This window comes from Hemitrygon akajei, chromosome 1, assembly GCF_048418815.1.
Source record: "Hemitrygon akajei chromosome 1, sHemAka1.3, whole genome shotgun sequence".
NCBI classification, from domain to species: domain Eukaryota; kingdom Metazoa; phylum Chordata; class Chondrichthyes; order Myliobatiformes; family Dasyatidae; genus Hemitrygon; species Hemitrygon akajei.
In genome coordinates this window covers 101,753,688-101,769,017 of record NC_133124.1, presented here as the reverse complement: position 1 = coordinate 101,769,017, position 15,330 = coordinate 101,753,688, and the positions used below count along the sequence as shown (strand labels likewise).

The 15,330-nt window shown below is 39.6% G+C and overlaps 1 protein-coding gene across 2 annotated transcripts in view; it reads left to right on the top strand.

Annotated features, from left to right (window-relative positions):
* LOC140729142 (1-phosphatidylinositol 4,5-bisphosphate phosphodiesterase gamma-1-like) overlaps window positions 1–8,327 on the top strand; it is a 254,092-nt gene extending 245,765 nt beyond the window's left edge. For both annotated transcript variants that reach the window (XM_073048590.1, XM_073048598.1), the window contains 3 exons: window positions 1,631–1,719; window positions 4,744–4,928; window positions 7,146–8,327. In XM_073048590.1, coding sequence (XP_072904691.1) covers window positions 1,631–1,719; window positions 4,744–4,928; window positions 7,146–7,206 — 335 coding nt within the window. In that variant the 3' untranslated portion in view covers window positions 7,207–8,327. The remainder of the gene's footprint in view (window positions 1–1,630; window positions 1,720–4,743; window positions 4,929–7,145) is intronic.
* Window positions 8,328–15,330: the final 7,003 nt, after the last annotated feature.

Genomic DNA, 15,330 nt, shown 5'->3' with positions numbered 1-15,330 from the left:
GTCAACATGAAGCGTACCTGGATCAAGTGCATCATGAATTGGACATGAGAAGTTGTCCCTCTCCTTTGCTCTACTCCCAGGACCGAAGTCTAATTTTAAGCTGACACAAGAAACTGCAGACTCTAGAACCTCGAGCAAAGCAACTAAATGCTGGAGGATTCAGCAGGTCATGCAACGTCTGTGGAGGCAAAGGGATACTTTACTTTTCAGGTCAAGACTGATTCAGAGTTGAGACTCAAAACAGCAACCAACTCATTTGCATCCACAAATGCTACTTGATCTGTCAAATTCTCCTGCTGTTAGTTTTTTTTTGTAATTCTATGATCTTTGTCCCAGGGCTGCTGCTGAAGAGATCCAATCACGATTCAATCTACTTGTTAAAAGTTTCCTGTCACTGTCTGAGCATGACTGTCAATGAAATATAGGTTGTTTTATGAATTTGGATCACTACAGTATTTGGATCTTAGTCCAGTCACAAATGGCGCCAGTAGAGAAGCCAGTACAGCACTTTTCCTACTTTATGGATTCACTAATTTTGTTTGATACCAATGCTGGAATCCAGAAATCACTATTTTTCAATGTAAAAGCGAACACTGGAAGAACGCAGCAGGTCAAGTCAAGACCCTGCCAGGAATGTCAACTTGTACCTTTTGTTTCCACAGATGCTGCTTGACCTGCTGAGTTCATCAGCATTCTGCTCTTTTTCTTGTTCCAGATTTCAGCACCTGCAGTTTTGTTGACTTAAATATTCTTTTTTTAAACTTTCACAGCCATGTATTCAAAGGGAATGTGTCACTGAAGTAACTTAAATAAGTTTCAGTCCGCGCAATTCTCCCCCCACTTTTTAATGACTCTATCTTTTTGGTTTACAAGTTATATACAACAGATGTAATAGAGATGTTGAAACTATAGGGTATCTTCACAATGAAAATCTATCCTGTGTTCACTCTCTGCATGAAGGAAGATGACATTTCCTCTTATATCATTACACCTTATAATCACAGAGAGACATTTATTAATATAGTCCATCTCTGAACCTTTAAAATTTATCCTCAAACTATCTCGAGACTATCTACCCAGTGCTGGCAGAACACACCACATCATGTCTAAGTGTGGTTCCAAATTGTTCATGTCTCTATTAATCAGGGTCATGCACTCATTCCATTCAGTCTCATGATGGTAAAAAGAATATTGACAATGAATTTTAGCTTCTATGTTAAGGGGTTACATTACTGTTGTGTTGATACCTATGTTGCAATGATAGCTATAACAATTGAGACCTTCACAGAAAGGCAATCAGAATTCTCACATCCATTCAACAGTTACCTATGGAATCTACCAATCATTTGTCCTTGAGCTTAAATAAAATTGTAATATCAAATCTTATGATTGCAATGAAGCTAGCCTATTGAATTATGTACTGTCAGCCTTTAAACCTCAACTATTATAATGTTTTCCATCTTCCTGTCCTGAATCCGGCATTAAATGACAGGCTGGGTTCCCAATTAGTAAGTGACCACTTTAGCTGTGTATGTTGCAATTATTTTGTATATTTCTGAAATGGTTTGGTAGTATCTATCTTAAATGCCACTTTATCACAATGAATGTCAGAATGTCATTCTTTCTACAGGTTACAGATCTGTGCCCCTGAAAAACAGCTACAGTGAGGAGTTAGAGCTGGCCTCTTTACTTGTTCACATTGAGATTGTAAATGCAAAGGTAAATCATTGTGTTGGTCCACAGAACATACAATTGGATAATGCTGGAGTAGCTTGGATATAAATAGATCTTTAAAAAGACTACATAATCATAAATATTCACCAATTACTATTCATCCAATTGACTCATTTCAATTTTACTCAATCATTTAACATTTATGACTTATGTGGAGTTCATCTATTAATCATATCCATTAGCAGTTTTATATATTGTGTCCTTCATAGTTATTCCCTGTGGTGAACTGAATTTGACCCTGTCCTTAGAACAAAAGGAAATGTGATACCATTGTCATTCAGGTGTCCTACCACAATGTGAGTGCCCAAAAGCAGGGACCAGGAGTGTAAGTTTACTTGTGTTAACTTATTTAGCAATACGTCTTTATACAGTCCTTTCCAGAAAGATATTTAACTACTTGATCCAACTCAACTGGAAGATTCTTCTCCAAAATGTAATAATGATATGCAGTTGTTCACAGATAAGTACCCGGTAGTTACCCATAGAAATTAACCACTATAGTTGCCGGAGTGCCTTTCTATCTAACTTAGTTACAGGGTAGTAAGTCCGCACTCAGAATATCCATCACTAATGCCCTTGTTCCTGAAGTCTATGATCAATAATTGATAGATAATGTGCCTATAAAGTCCATCGTAACAATTGAACTGCACCTTAAGCATACTGTTTAATGCTTACAGACAACATAATGAACACTCTTCACCTTTTGGTTAATTTGCTGAAGGAGAAGGCTTTTCTATAGCCTATGTGAAAATGGCAGTTCATTTTTAAAAGAATAGTTTTCTTTTAAAAATAAAAATAGTTTTAGAACTGTTTTCTGATTCAACCATCAAGAATAGTTTCTAAGGAAGTAATCAGGTACAAAAGATGAATCATTGCCCATCTTTTTCATCACTAGGTGCATTCCATTCCTTTCCTTTCCTGCTATGTGTTTTGGACATTATGACATCACTGCAGCAAGCATCTTGGTACTCTTGACCTGTAGCTATTTAGGAATCAAGCTTTTAAACTATTTATTTTAATTTTACTGTATGTTAAAGCACTCAAAGTTACTTTTTCACATGATGCTCCAGCTGCTCATTATTTCAAAGGTGTAGTGAAAATCCAGTATTAAGCCATTGTTCATGACTGGCACCAACAAACTCTTTTTATTAAAACATAATTATTACATGTGATGATGGCACTTATACATCTCATTGCCCAATCCTGAAAAAAGGGTGTAATTGTGTTCTAAGTATTTTAGGGTATATTCTCACCTTTACATTTTAATGTTTTCTCCCCCTTTATACTGAGAAGATATAAAATGGTCAAGTGTCCTTCCACATTTTCAAATCTAGATCTACTGACCTTCTTTTGGATATCCCTGACTGATTTGCATTTGTAACTTCTGCCCCATGTTCTCATTCTCTCCAATGGCAGAGATGGGGAATATTCAAAGTCACCTCCCCACCCCTTTGCCTTTTTCTGTGGATCTGCTTTGATAGTTTGAGTGATTTCTGACCTTTAGCAGAAGGGACCAGAGGTGCACAGGAAACAGTTAAAAGGAAACTTTGCAAAAACACTGCAAGAAATCAGTCTGCCTACACTTTGAGTATAGCAATGCTTTAAAGCAGAAAGTTGACCTATTTTCCATCCCACACATAAAAAAACCTGCAACCTTCTGCAAACAATGTAACTATTTACCCCTGGATAGTATATTCAGCAAAAAAAAAGATCATATGTATGGAGATTCATTCTATACAATGCAAACAGAATGGAAACCATACATAATCTTCTACAGTCAATCTTGGGTAGAGAGAGTGACACACTGCTTCACTCAATCAGTTTTGTTTAACATCATGGAATGCCAATAAGCCCTCCTCTTTGTAGATCTCAACAACTCAATCACGTCAAGAAAAGATCTGCCTAAAATTAAATGCTGGTATGTTGACAAGTCAAAACCCACCCAATGGCCTGTAAATTAGATCTCACAACATGATGTTTTCACACTCTGTAATCAAATGTAAGTGCAAAATGAAATGTTATTGAAAATTGCAGACTTCATCCTAGTTGATGAATGCCTGGTTCCATTATCTAGTTGGGATCATTCATGTGAAGCCTTGACATGACAAAAGCAGATTTCATTTATACTTTGTATGTGATCTTCAAACAAGAGAAAGATGTTGAGAATCTCTACTCATTGGTGGTCCATGCTATCCATGGACAACATGCATTAGCAAACCTTTGTAGCATCTGTCACCCATGCTGCAGTGTTACTTCATGGGGGTCTGCATGACCATGTCCCAGTCAACCCCTGGAATCTCAGCTTTGATTGGCCCATTTGTCTATCTTTTAGGCCCACTGAGGATCCCATTTTCTTTCTAACAGCATCTATCCCTCCTATCTGTTCCTGCTTCATCAAGCATGTAACTTACATAAGCCACATCCCTGATTAGCAAGGCTAAACCAAATATTATCTTTTCATATTCCCCCAACATTTGTCACCAAGAAAATCCACTAGAGCACTAAAATAACACCCCCAAAATTAAACACTTTACTAACACTACCCAGACTGCTACTCTTCCACTCCACATGATCTCTGGACACCTAATCCTTTTCCCTATCCCTCAACCTTAGCCCCAAATCCTGACCTATTCACCACAACAACCTCTAAAACGTGTTATTCCACAATCTCCTGAATCTGGATCCAGAGTTAACCAATTTCCTTTTGAAACCTGCAAAAGAAAGTTAGCCTTTTAGATTAGGTTGCCTATTTACACCCAATCATTGGCATTTGTGATTAACCATGGATTTAGACCAATTTTCCAGAATCACAATGAAGTTTTCCTTGTAACTTATCAGCTACAATAGCTCTTTACTGCATTTGCCTGAGGTCAAAAGAAAATAATTTGGGTGATTTTTATCCTAAAGAATAGGGTTACATCTGAGAATGATATTTGTTTGGGATCATTCATATGGGGCCTTGACATCAAACCAGATTTCATTTATACCCTGTATGTGATCTTCAAACAGGAGGAAGATGATGAGAATCTGTACTCATCTATCCAGCAACTACGTGATCGGACAAGTGAGCTTTCTAGTCAGGTGTCAAGTTTTGAACGGAACAACAGCTGTGATTCCCGCTACCAGCAACGTTTGGATGAGTTACGTGTTGTGCAGGATCAGCTTATGGAGTTGACAGAAGCCCGCAACAAACGGTAAACTGAGAAAATGTGTAGAGAATGAGATATGCTGGTTATCTACCTTAAGTGCCACAAGAACACATGGCCACAGAAATGAGAGCAATCCATAATGAAAGAAACGCAACTGTGAGCAGATGCATCGAAGAGACTTAAGTGTTGTTCTGTTGTAATGTTCTGATGTAAGTGTTGTAATTAATACCATCAACCAAGTAACCACTTTCCAGAGACAAATAGAGTAGATGATGATTGGACATGTCGTCACCCAAGCACTACCCCCATCGCCTCCCCGCGATCGTGCAGCACATTTATCTGCAGCACTGTCGCAGTTTGGACCATGCTGAGGACCTCCACTCCACTGCTCTTTAGTGAGATGAATTAGGCCCATAGTGTCAATTGGACCTCAGGCAACTGATTCTGAGGAGCCCATCTCCAAAATCATGCTGATGGCTTTTTACAGCTGGCTGGCATCAGAGGCATGTTGTTTCAAATGTCACACATATATATAGGCTTTAAAAACTGAAATGGATTAGAATAACAAAAAAAATATAGTGCAGAATAATCCTGCCTTACAGATTTTTTTTCCAATAATTTCCTTAACACCTGGATTTGACTCATTTAACCTTGCTTATTGCTACTTCCTTTCTTAAGTATAAGTACCACATTTATCCTTTTAACTATCGTCTGGAACCCCACCTCTCAGCAAAATTTTAAACATTTCTGACAGCACTCTGCTTCTCACAGCAGCCTAGGACACATCCCATCATCTCCAGAGGAGGTGACCATTCTTGGTGCCACACAGTGGCAGAGCCAATGGAACCCTTGAAGTGCCAAAGACCAGGATTCAATCCTGATCTCAGATGCTTTAAATGCAGAGTTTGCATGCTCTTCCTTTGATTCTATGGATTTTCCTTGAGTGCTCTGATTTCCTTCCACAAGCTCATCACTTTCAGGTCGGCAAGCTGCAGTTAGCTGAGTGCTGTTGGGTTTAGGGCAGAGCCCAACTGTTAACAATCAATATACACTCAGTGGCCACTTTATTAGGTACACCTGTACAACTGCTCATAAATGCAAATATCTAATCAGCCAGTCATGTGGCAGCAACTCAAGGTGTAAAAGCATACTGACATGTTCAGGAAACCTCCTGGGATTTTCATGCACCAAAGTCTGCAGAGAATGGTATGTAAAACAAAAAAAAATGTTCTGTGGGTGAAAACACCTTGTTAGTAAGAGAGGTCAGAGGAGAATGGCCAAACTGATCCAAGATGACAGGAAAATGTCAATAATTTGAATAACCACACGCTACAACAGTGGCAGGAGGGCATCTCTGAATGCATAACACATCGAACCTTGAAGCGGATAGGCTATAGCAGCAGAAGATCATAAATATACACGCAGTAACTACTTTATGAGGTACAGGAGGTACCTAACAAAATGGCCACTAAGTGTATCTACATTTACAGATGATACAAAACTAGAAGCACTTTGTATTTTGGTGAGAATGCAAAGAGGCATTAAGGAGATATAGACAAGCAAAATGAATAAACATAAAAAAGCACAGTATAGGAACAGGCCCTTCAGCCCACCATGTCTGTATGGATCATGATGCCAGTTTACTAACCCCATCTAACTGTATATGGTCCATATACTTCTCTGTAAAGTGAAATAAACAGTCAGTGTTTGGGGCCAAGACCGTTCATCAAGCTACCTCTCACAGTTTTCCTGTGACTCCCCCAATTCTGTTCTTTCTTATTTCCATAAAGCTACTGTCAAGAGCACTGACCTATTTTTCATGGGTCAACAATCAAAAGATGCTGTCTGTCCAACAAGAAACACTGTCTGTGAAATGTGTGGGTCACGTTTAGCACTCTTCAAGGGCAGCAAGTTCCAACATTGATTTCTGAAACCAGCAATGCACCAATTCAGTGAAATTTTTTCTGACTGGATTTTGCATAAGGGCTATATCCACACCAGTTTTGTGCATCAAAACCGCCTCCAATTCAATGTTTAGACTGACGTCTTTAAGGCCAACTCACTTTGTTAATGCTTTACAAAGCAAATTAGATAAAATCAATTCTGGTGAAAAACCAACCTGAAACATTAATCTCTTTTGTCTCCTAGTATGTTGAGTAGTTCAAGCACTTCATTCTCCTTTTAATTTTTCAAATGTGCAGTAATTTACATTTACATAACTTCAGTGATCTTTTATTTCGTTCCATTATTTTTCCTTTTTAGACTCATAGAGAAGAAAAAGAGGGACAGACTACGACAACAAATGGTGAACAAGAGGAACTAAAGATTCACATGACTCTGGCAGCGCTGAAGCTGCAGATCGCTAAGGTCTATCGGTTTCCATGGAAACCCTCTGCAGATTCGGCCTACATTCAGGCAGTCCTGGCAAGATCCTTAAGAAGTCCATTTAGCATATGGTGCAAGCTAGCCTAAGCTTTATGGAGATGATTTCAGAGACGAATGATTCAGCTCTGTGCCTTTTTACATTTTTTTTAATTTCCCTTTTCAACATGTTACATTCGCAGATGACTGATTATTTTTTAAAATGTGTCAATATTAAGGTCTTATTGAGGAAAAAGTGCATTCTCATTAGATTTGAAAGCACCACACAATTCTCGGCAGAGTAAAGCTCATGCAAGCATGGTGAAGTGTGGTAATAGTTTCTCTGCCTCATTTGTTGATTCAGCTCCGTACTATCTATACTTCTGTCTGGAGTTCTGTGTATGACACATTCTTTCAGTGTGTCACATTTAATTTCTATAATACTTTCCTCATCATGCATTGTAGAATAATATCCCTGTTTTGAAATGCCAAGGGTGACCTGCCAGTATACAAAAAATGGTGATTTAATATACCAAGGAACTATGCATATACAGCTGAGGATATTGCTGTTGGTTATCATTTTCTTCACCGGGAGGATTTGTTCCAAGCATTAGAGCCTTTAGTCCTGGAATATCAGGGCACAGTCTGTACAGAAAAAAGTGACAGTTTTTTTGAAAGAAACTTTTCAATCTGTTGTTTTGCTAAGTATCTCCCTTATGGGAGCATGTTTTTTTTTTGTTTATTCCAGTTAAAAGTTCACCCACCCTATCCTGCCATCCGCTATTATGGTCATCAGGCTGGGGGTTGGTGGCAGGCTCCTTCCCTGCCACAGTTGGTGCTCTCAGACGGACTGCTGGGAGACGAGCAAGAATGGATTTTTTTTTTAAATAAAATTTTATTTTTCCAGGTTTCAACTGTACAAAATGAAAAAGGGTTTGTAATGCCCAGCACCCAGGTAGAACTGAGCACTAGCAATCATAAATAACAAATGTAAAGGAAACTATGTAGCCCAGCATTTAAGTTGACATAAAATTACATGACTACAATGAGAACAAGCAGACTCAATAAACAATGTTAATACTTTACTGTAGTTTGTGTTACATTTACTTTTAATTTTCACCTTGTACAAAGATCTAAATGAGAGGATGTTCACCTCATTCAGGTGACTCTGCTTAATACCAGGTGATGAGAATGGACAGGATATTGAATGAAGTTTTGCAAATATCAGTCATTTGAATTATTTGTTCGGGGGGTTGTTAGGCAGGTACTCAGAGAGCCTCCTGCTCTTTTTCCAATCATGTCATGAGATTCCAAATATGCACAAAGACAAAACTGCAGACTTAGCTTCAATTATTGGTTCATTTGGAGATCAGCTCTTAAATACCGCATTCACTCAGTTTGATCACAAACAGGAGAGAATCTGCAAATGCTGGAAATCTGAGCAATATACAAAATGCTGTAGGAACACAGCAGGCCAGGCAGCATTTATGGAAAAGAGTAAACAGTCGATGTTTCGGGCTGAGACCCTTCATCAGTCCTGATGAAGAGTCGCAGCCTGAAATGCAACTGTTGAGTCCTGATGAAGGGTCTCAGCCCGAAACCTCTACTGTTTACTCTTTTCTATAGATGCTGCCTGGCCTGCTGAGTTCTTCCAGCATTTTGTATGTGTTGCTTCAATGTCTTCTATGCTCGCTTTGACCATCAAAATATTGAGGAACTATCACGGACTCTGACATTCCCCGATGATCCTATTTTTTCAGTCTCTGAAGCCAATGTGAAAGCAGTTTTCAGGAGGGTGAACACATTAAAAGCATTTGGCCCCGATGAGGTACCTGGCCAAAGACCAAAGACCTGTGCTGATCAACTATCTGGTGTCTTCACTGAGATCTTCAACCTCTCACTTTGTCAGTGTGTGGTATCCAAATGCTTCAAGAAGGCTTCAAATATATCGGTGCCCAAAAGCGTGTGGCTACCTGCCTCAATGACTATCGCCGAGGAGCACTTACATCCACAGTGACGAAATGTTTTGAGAGGTTAGTGATGAAACATATCAACCCTTGCCTGAGAAACGGCTTAGATCTGCTCCAATTTGTAAAAATACGATGGTCCGGGCCAGGAACTTGAAATCATTGAAAAGATCAAGAGTTGTGAGAAGTGGCACAGATGTAGGTAGGAAGGGACTGAACCAGGGTGGGATTAAACTGAGTTGAGGTAGTTCAGTGGGGCAGGAACAAGCAGAGATAATGTCTATCTTTACAGGCAGGTGTGTGGATCTTGGGTAGGAGGCAGAAACAGGAGATGCGGGGTGTGGGAACTATGAGGATGGTGGCAGTGGATGGGAGATCCTCAGAGACTATCCCCAGAGGGATAGGGTTCCATTTGTCCTCACCTCCACCCCACCAGCCTCCGCATCCAGCACATAATTCTTCATAACTTAGAGGATCCCACACCAAGCACATCTTCTCCTTCCCCCCCCCCCCCACATTTTCTGCTTTCTGCAGGGATTACTTTCTATAGGACCCCCTTGTCCATTCATCCTTCCCCACTGATCTCTCTCCTGGCACTTATCTTTGCAAGCAGAACAAGTGATACACCTGCCTTTATACTTCCTCACTCACCACCATTCAGGGCCCCAGATGGCCTTTTGGGGTCATCTACTGTATCTGGTGCTCCTGGTGCGGCCTCCTGTGTATTGGTGAGACCCAGTGTAGATAGGGAGGTCACTTCACCAAGCACCTACCCTCTGTCTGCCAGAAAAAGCGGGATCTCCCAGTAGCCACCCATTTTAATTCTACTTCCCATTCCCATTCTGACACATCTGTCCATAGCCTCCTCTACTGCCACAATAAGGACACCCTCAGGTTGGAGGAGCAACACTTTGTATTCCATCTGGGTAGCCTCCGAACTGATTATATGAATCGCAATATCGCTTTTGCGAACTTACGATAATGACCCCCCCACCCCACCATTCAACGTTTCCATTTCCCTCTATCTCCTTACCTGCCCATCACCTTCCCCTGGTGCCCCTCCCCCTTCCCTTTCCTCCATGGCCTTCTGCCTTCCCCCTTCTCTAGCCCTTTACCTCTTTCCCCATCGACTTCATGCTCTTTACTTCACCTCTCCCCCCTCCCAGTTTCACTTATCATCTACTACCTGGTATTTCTTCCCATCCAACCCCCCCCCCCTCCCCCACCTTCTTACTCTGAATTCTCATCTTTTTTCTCCAGTCCTGATGAAGGGTCTCGGCCCAAATTGTCAACTGTTTACTCTTTTCCATAGATGCTGCCTGACCTGCTGAGTTCCTTCAGCATTTTGTGTGTGTTGCTTCACTCAGTTTGAATCTCACATTGAAGTCTTACCCATAGTTCATGGCCCTAACTAGTTTGTCTTAGTATCCATTAACCACTAATCAGGGCAGTGTCAAAAACAGAACAAATGGTCATCAATTAATGAGGTTATTATTACACTGGTAATAATAGTGTAAAATGAGGTGTTGGCTCATGTCATCTGATAGGATTAAAAATAAACAACTGTCTGATGATAAAGTTTCCGGAACCAAAACAATAAGAGATCAATATAAAAATTATTAGTCCAGATCTTAGTGACCTGATCTTCCAAACTGGACTAACATCCTGCATTTCCCTGGGCTAGATACAATGGACTCATTCAGCTGGGCTGCAAGTGGCACAGTACCCAGAAGTCATTGACAGAATGTAAACCTGCAGCTTAGCCTCTGTCAGAGCTGCCATTGATTTTAACAGTGTTTACTCCTCTGACATTCACACATTGAAAAGCTATTAGGAAAGAAATCAATTATTAAAATAATAACAATACCAAATGTAAATAAAATAGTTAAATAAAAACACACACTACATTAAAACATTAAAGCAAAATAATTTTGAAGAAGCTTGCCTTTCCTTTTGTCTCCTAACCTTAAGGCCAATAACAACAGATCATCAGGGAATTTGATCCTGAGCCAGTTCTCACCTGGCACAGCAGGATCGATGTGAGAAGTCAAGCAACGGAGTAAGGTGTCAGACAAATTCAACATCAGTTGAAAAGTGCTTGATTTTCAATGATCCAACAACATATGTTCAGAAAACAAAGACTGGGTTCTATTTCAAGAGCCAGTGGTTCCATTTTGAAATACTGACTATGGTCGGTGTTACGTAGCCTATTGGCTGAGACAGGCAGATTTTCATTCAGTAAGGTAATTAAGGACACGTAATTTATATTAATGAAAAATAATCATAGTATAAAGCAACATACCTGAAATGCTGGAGGAACACAAACAGCATCTATATAGGGGAATAAACAGTTGACATTATAAGACAAGACGCTTCATCAGAACTGGAGAGGAAGTGGGCTGAAGCCAGAATCATTTGAAACCATGCTCTAAAGAAATGGCAGGAGCATCTCAAGTAGCCTAAGAACAATATTCATACATAACAACACACTATGAAGGAAGAGTAGGATGCAAGGAATCAGTTTTCAGCGCAAAATACTTTCAGCACTTTCATATGTAGAAAGCATCTCGATGTTGGATGGAGTCAGAAGAGATCCACAAATGTACCTTTGGCTATTAAGAGAATGAATCCAGTTTTTAAACACTCATCCGACTGAAGAAACACAATGGATGAAAGTCATCTTCCAATGGAAGCCGAAGAACTTCTACTTTTCCCTGAAATTGATAATGTCACAATTGAAACTTTATAGGTCATACAATGTCAATGGATTATTGATCATAGAACAGTACTTGTTCACAGCACAGAATGAGGCTGGCTATTCATCCCATTGTCATTCTGACATCTGTCTGCTAAAGCAATCCAGAACTAATCCCATGTATTACTTATCATGATGCTATTTCAAACTGTTCCCCACTTTTCCTTTAGAAAAGACAAGTTGCTGCTTGAGCTGCTCATATTGGTGAGCCACTCAGTGCTTCCGGCAATGTGTGTGTGCAGTAACGTCTCCGAACCAGAGGAAACTGTTCTCTTCATTCTGTCAAAGTTTTCATATAGAGCTTTCTTAATTACCCTTCTTGCTTAGTATCTCAAGTTTCTCAGAAAAGCTGTGTTTTCTGTCCTTATGAAACTGTTTTATCGTTAGTATGAATATCTTTCATACTGTGAGATACAAATTTTCAACAATTCATCACCCATTGAGTGAAGAAATTTAATTTTAGTACTAAAAAGCCTAATCCCTATTCAGAGACTCCGTTGCAGGTCTAAGACACCTCAAAAAGGAGAAATCTGTAAAGTCCAATAAAAATTTTGTAAGTTTCATGAGATCCACTCTCATTCTTCTCAGCTCTAGAGAATACACGTCCATTCAACATAATTTGTCCTTTAGTGGCAAACCTACCATTCCTAGAACGAGTGGAACGAATCTTCAATGCATTCCCTCTTCAGCAAGAAGGTACAGAGAACAAAACTCTGCTTAATACTCCAAATACAGTCTTGCAAAAGACCTATACTATTATTTTGAGACAGCTGAAATTTTGAGAATTTGAAATCAAAGATTTCAAATTCTCTCATATTGAAGACCAACACACCATTTCCATTTGCCTTTCTAATCAATTGTTCATTGACTTATTTGCTGCAAAATCATATATTATGGAAATAAGCTCTCTGACACATTGAATTCACCCTGACCAATTATCATTCCCATTTTATTTGTCACACATTCCCATTAACTCCTCCAAATTCTACAACAACTCCACAACCTCGGGAATTTACAGTGGCCCATTAATTTAGCAACCAATGTGTTTTTGAGATGTGGGAAGAAATAGGTAAAAACCAAAGGAAACTCACATAGATACAGAAATAAAATAATAACTCTGAACAAGCAAAACCAGAGGTCAGGATTGAAGCTGAGTCATTACAGTGGTGAGGCAACAGCTTTGCTTACCGATCCGCTCGAGCATCCAATACAAACTACATGTTGGCTCTCAGAGTCTTGTGTACAACTACACTTAGTACTGAAGTTCAACAATATCCAATCTTGCACCAGTTAAAAAAGAAGTTTTGTTTCAAAGTGGATAACTTATTTTGTCAGCAAAAGAGATGGTCATTTACTTAATCAAAAGTGGGAAAGGATTGTGCACAGGTTCCGTTTACATCAATGGTCATTACATCGAGAGATTGAATGCTACAAGATCCTTGAAGTGAATGTCATCAATAGTGTGTCCTGCTACAATGACATAGGTGCCCCAGCCAAGAAAGCTCTACTTCCTCAGACTAAAGAAATTTGGCATATCCCCTTTGACTCTCACCATTTGCTAATGATGCATCAGAGAATGCTGAGGGAAGGGTTTAAACAAATTTGGCAGGGCGATGAGAACCACAGTAATAGGGCTTTTGGTTTACAAGCAGAGGTATTGTGTACTGAGACTGTCAGGAAGGACAAGCAGATGGCAGGGCAAAATTGCAGCCAGTGGGATGAGTTGCAGTGTAAAAGGAGACAAAATTGGTTAAATGTGTTATATTTGAATGCACACTGTGTACAGAATAAAGCAGATGATCTGCGAGCACAGTTAAAAATTGGCAGGTATGATGTGGGCATCACTGAGTTATGGCTGAAAGAAGATGGTATTTGGGAGCTTAACATCCAAGGATCAAAAAGACAGACAGGTAGGCAAAGGGGGTGGGGTGGCTCTGTTACTAAAGAATGAAATCAAAGCCTTAGACGTGATATAGGATCAGAAGATGCAGAATCCGTGAAGGTAGAGGTTAGAAACTGTAAGGGTAAAAATACCCCGATGGGAGTTATATAAAGACCTCCAAACAGTAGAGACAATGTGGGATTTAAATTACAACATAAGACAGAAAATAGAATGTTATTAGTCATGGGGGATTTCAATATACAGGTAGGTTGGGGAAAATCAGATTGGTGATGAATCCCAAGAGAAGGAATTTCTGGAATGCCTACAAGAAAGCCTTTTAGATCAGCTTATGGTTGAACCCATTTGGGAAAAGGCAATCATGGGTTGGTGTTATGAATCAAATTTGATTGGGAAGCTTAAGGTAAAGGAAACCTTAAAAGACAAAGATCATAACATGTTAGAATTCACCCAGCTGTTTGAGAGGGAGAAAATAAAGTCAGTATTACAGTGGAGTAAGGAGAGTTACAGAGGCTTGAGAGAGGAGCTGGCCGAAGTTGATTGGCAGGGATGACAGCAGGACAGCAATAGTTGGAGTTTCTGGAGCAACTCGGAAGGTGCAGGATAGATACATCCCAAAGGGAAAGGATTGTTCTAAAGGGAGGTTGAGATAACTATGGCTGACAAGTTAAAGACAGCATAAAAGGAAAAGAGAGGGCATACAATATAGCAGAAACTAGTGGGATGTTAGAGGATTGGCAAGCTTTTAAAAACTGACAGAGGCAACTAAAAAAAAGCATAAGAGAGAAGAGATATAATGTGTAGGTAAGCTGGCCACTAATACAAAAGAGGATAGCAAATTTTGTTTCAGGTATATATAAAGAGTAAAAAAGAGGCGAGAGTGGCTATTGGACTGCTGGAAAAATGACACTGAAGAGATAGTAATGGGCACAAAGAAATGGTGGATAAACTTATTAAGTATTTTGCATTAGTCCACTGTGGAATTCACCAATAGTATGCTGGAAATTGAAGAGTGTCATGGGGCAGAAATGAGTGTAGTTGCCATTACTAAGAAGGTGGTGCTTGGGAAGCTGAAAGATCTGAATTTTGATAAGTCACATGGACCAGATGGACCACATCCTAGGGTTCAGAAAGAAGTAACTGAAGAGATTGTTGAGGCATTAGTAATGATCTTTCAAGAATCACTAGATTCTGGAATGGCTTCAGTGAACTGGGAAATTGCAAAAGTCACTACACTCTTTAAGAAGGGAGAGAGGCAGAAAAAAGGAAATGATAGGCCAATTAGCCTTACTTTAGTGGTTATGAAGGTGATGGAGTCCATTATTAAGGACAAGGCTTCATGTTACATGGTGGCAGATGATAAAACAAGCAACAGTCAGCATGGTTTTCTTAAGGGGAAATCTTGCCTGACAAAACTGTTGGAATTTTTTGAGGAAAAACTGGCAGGATTGACAAAGGAGAGCC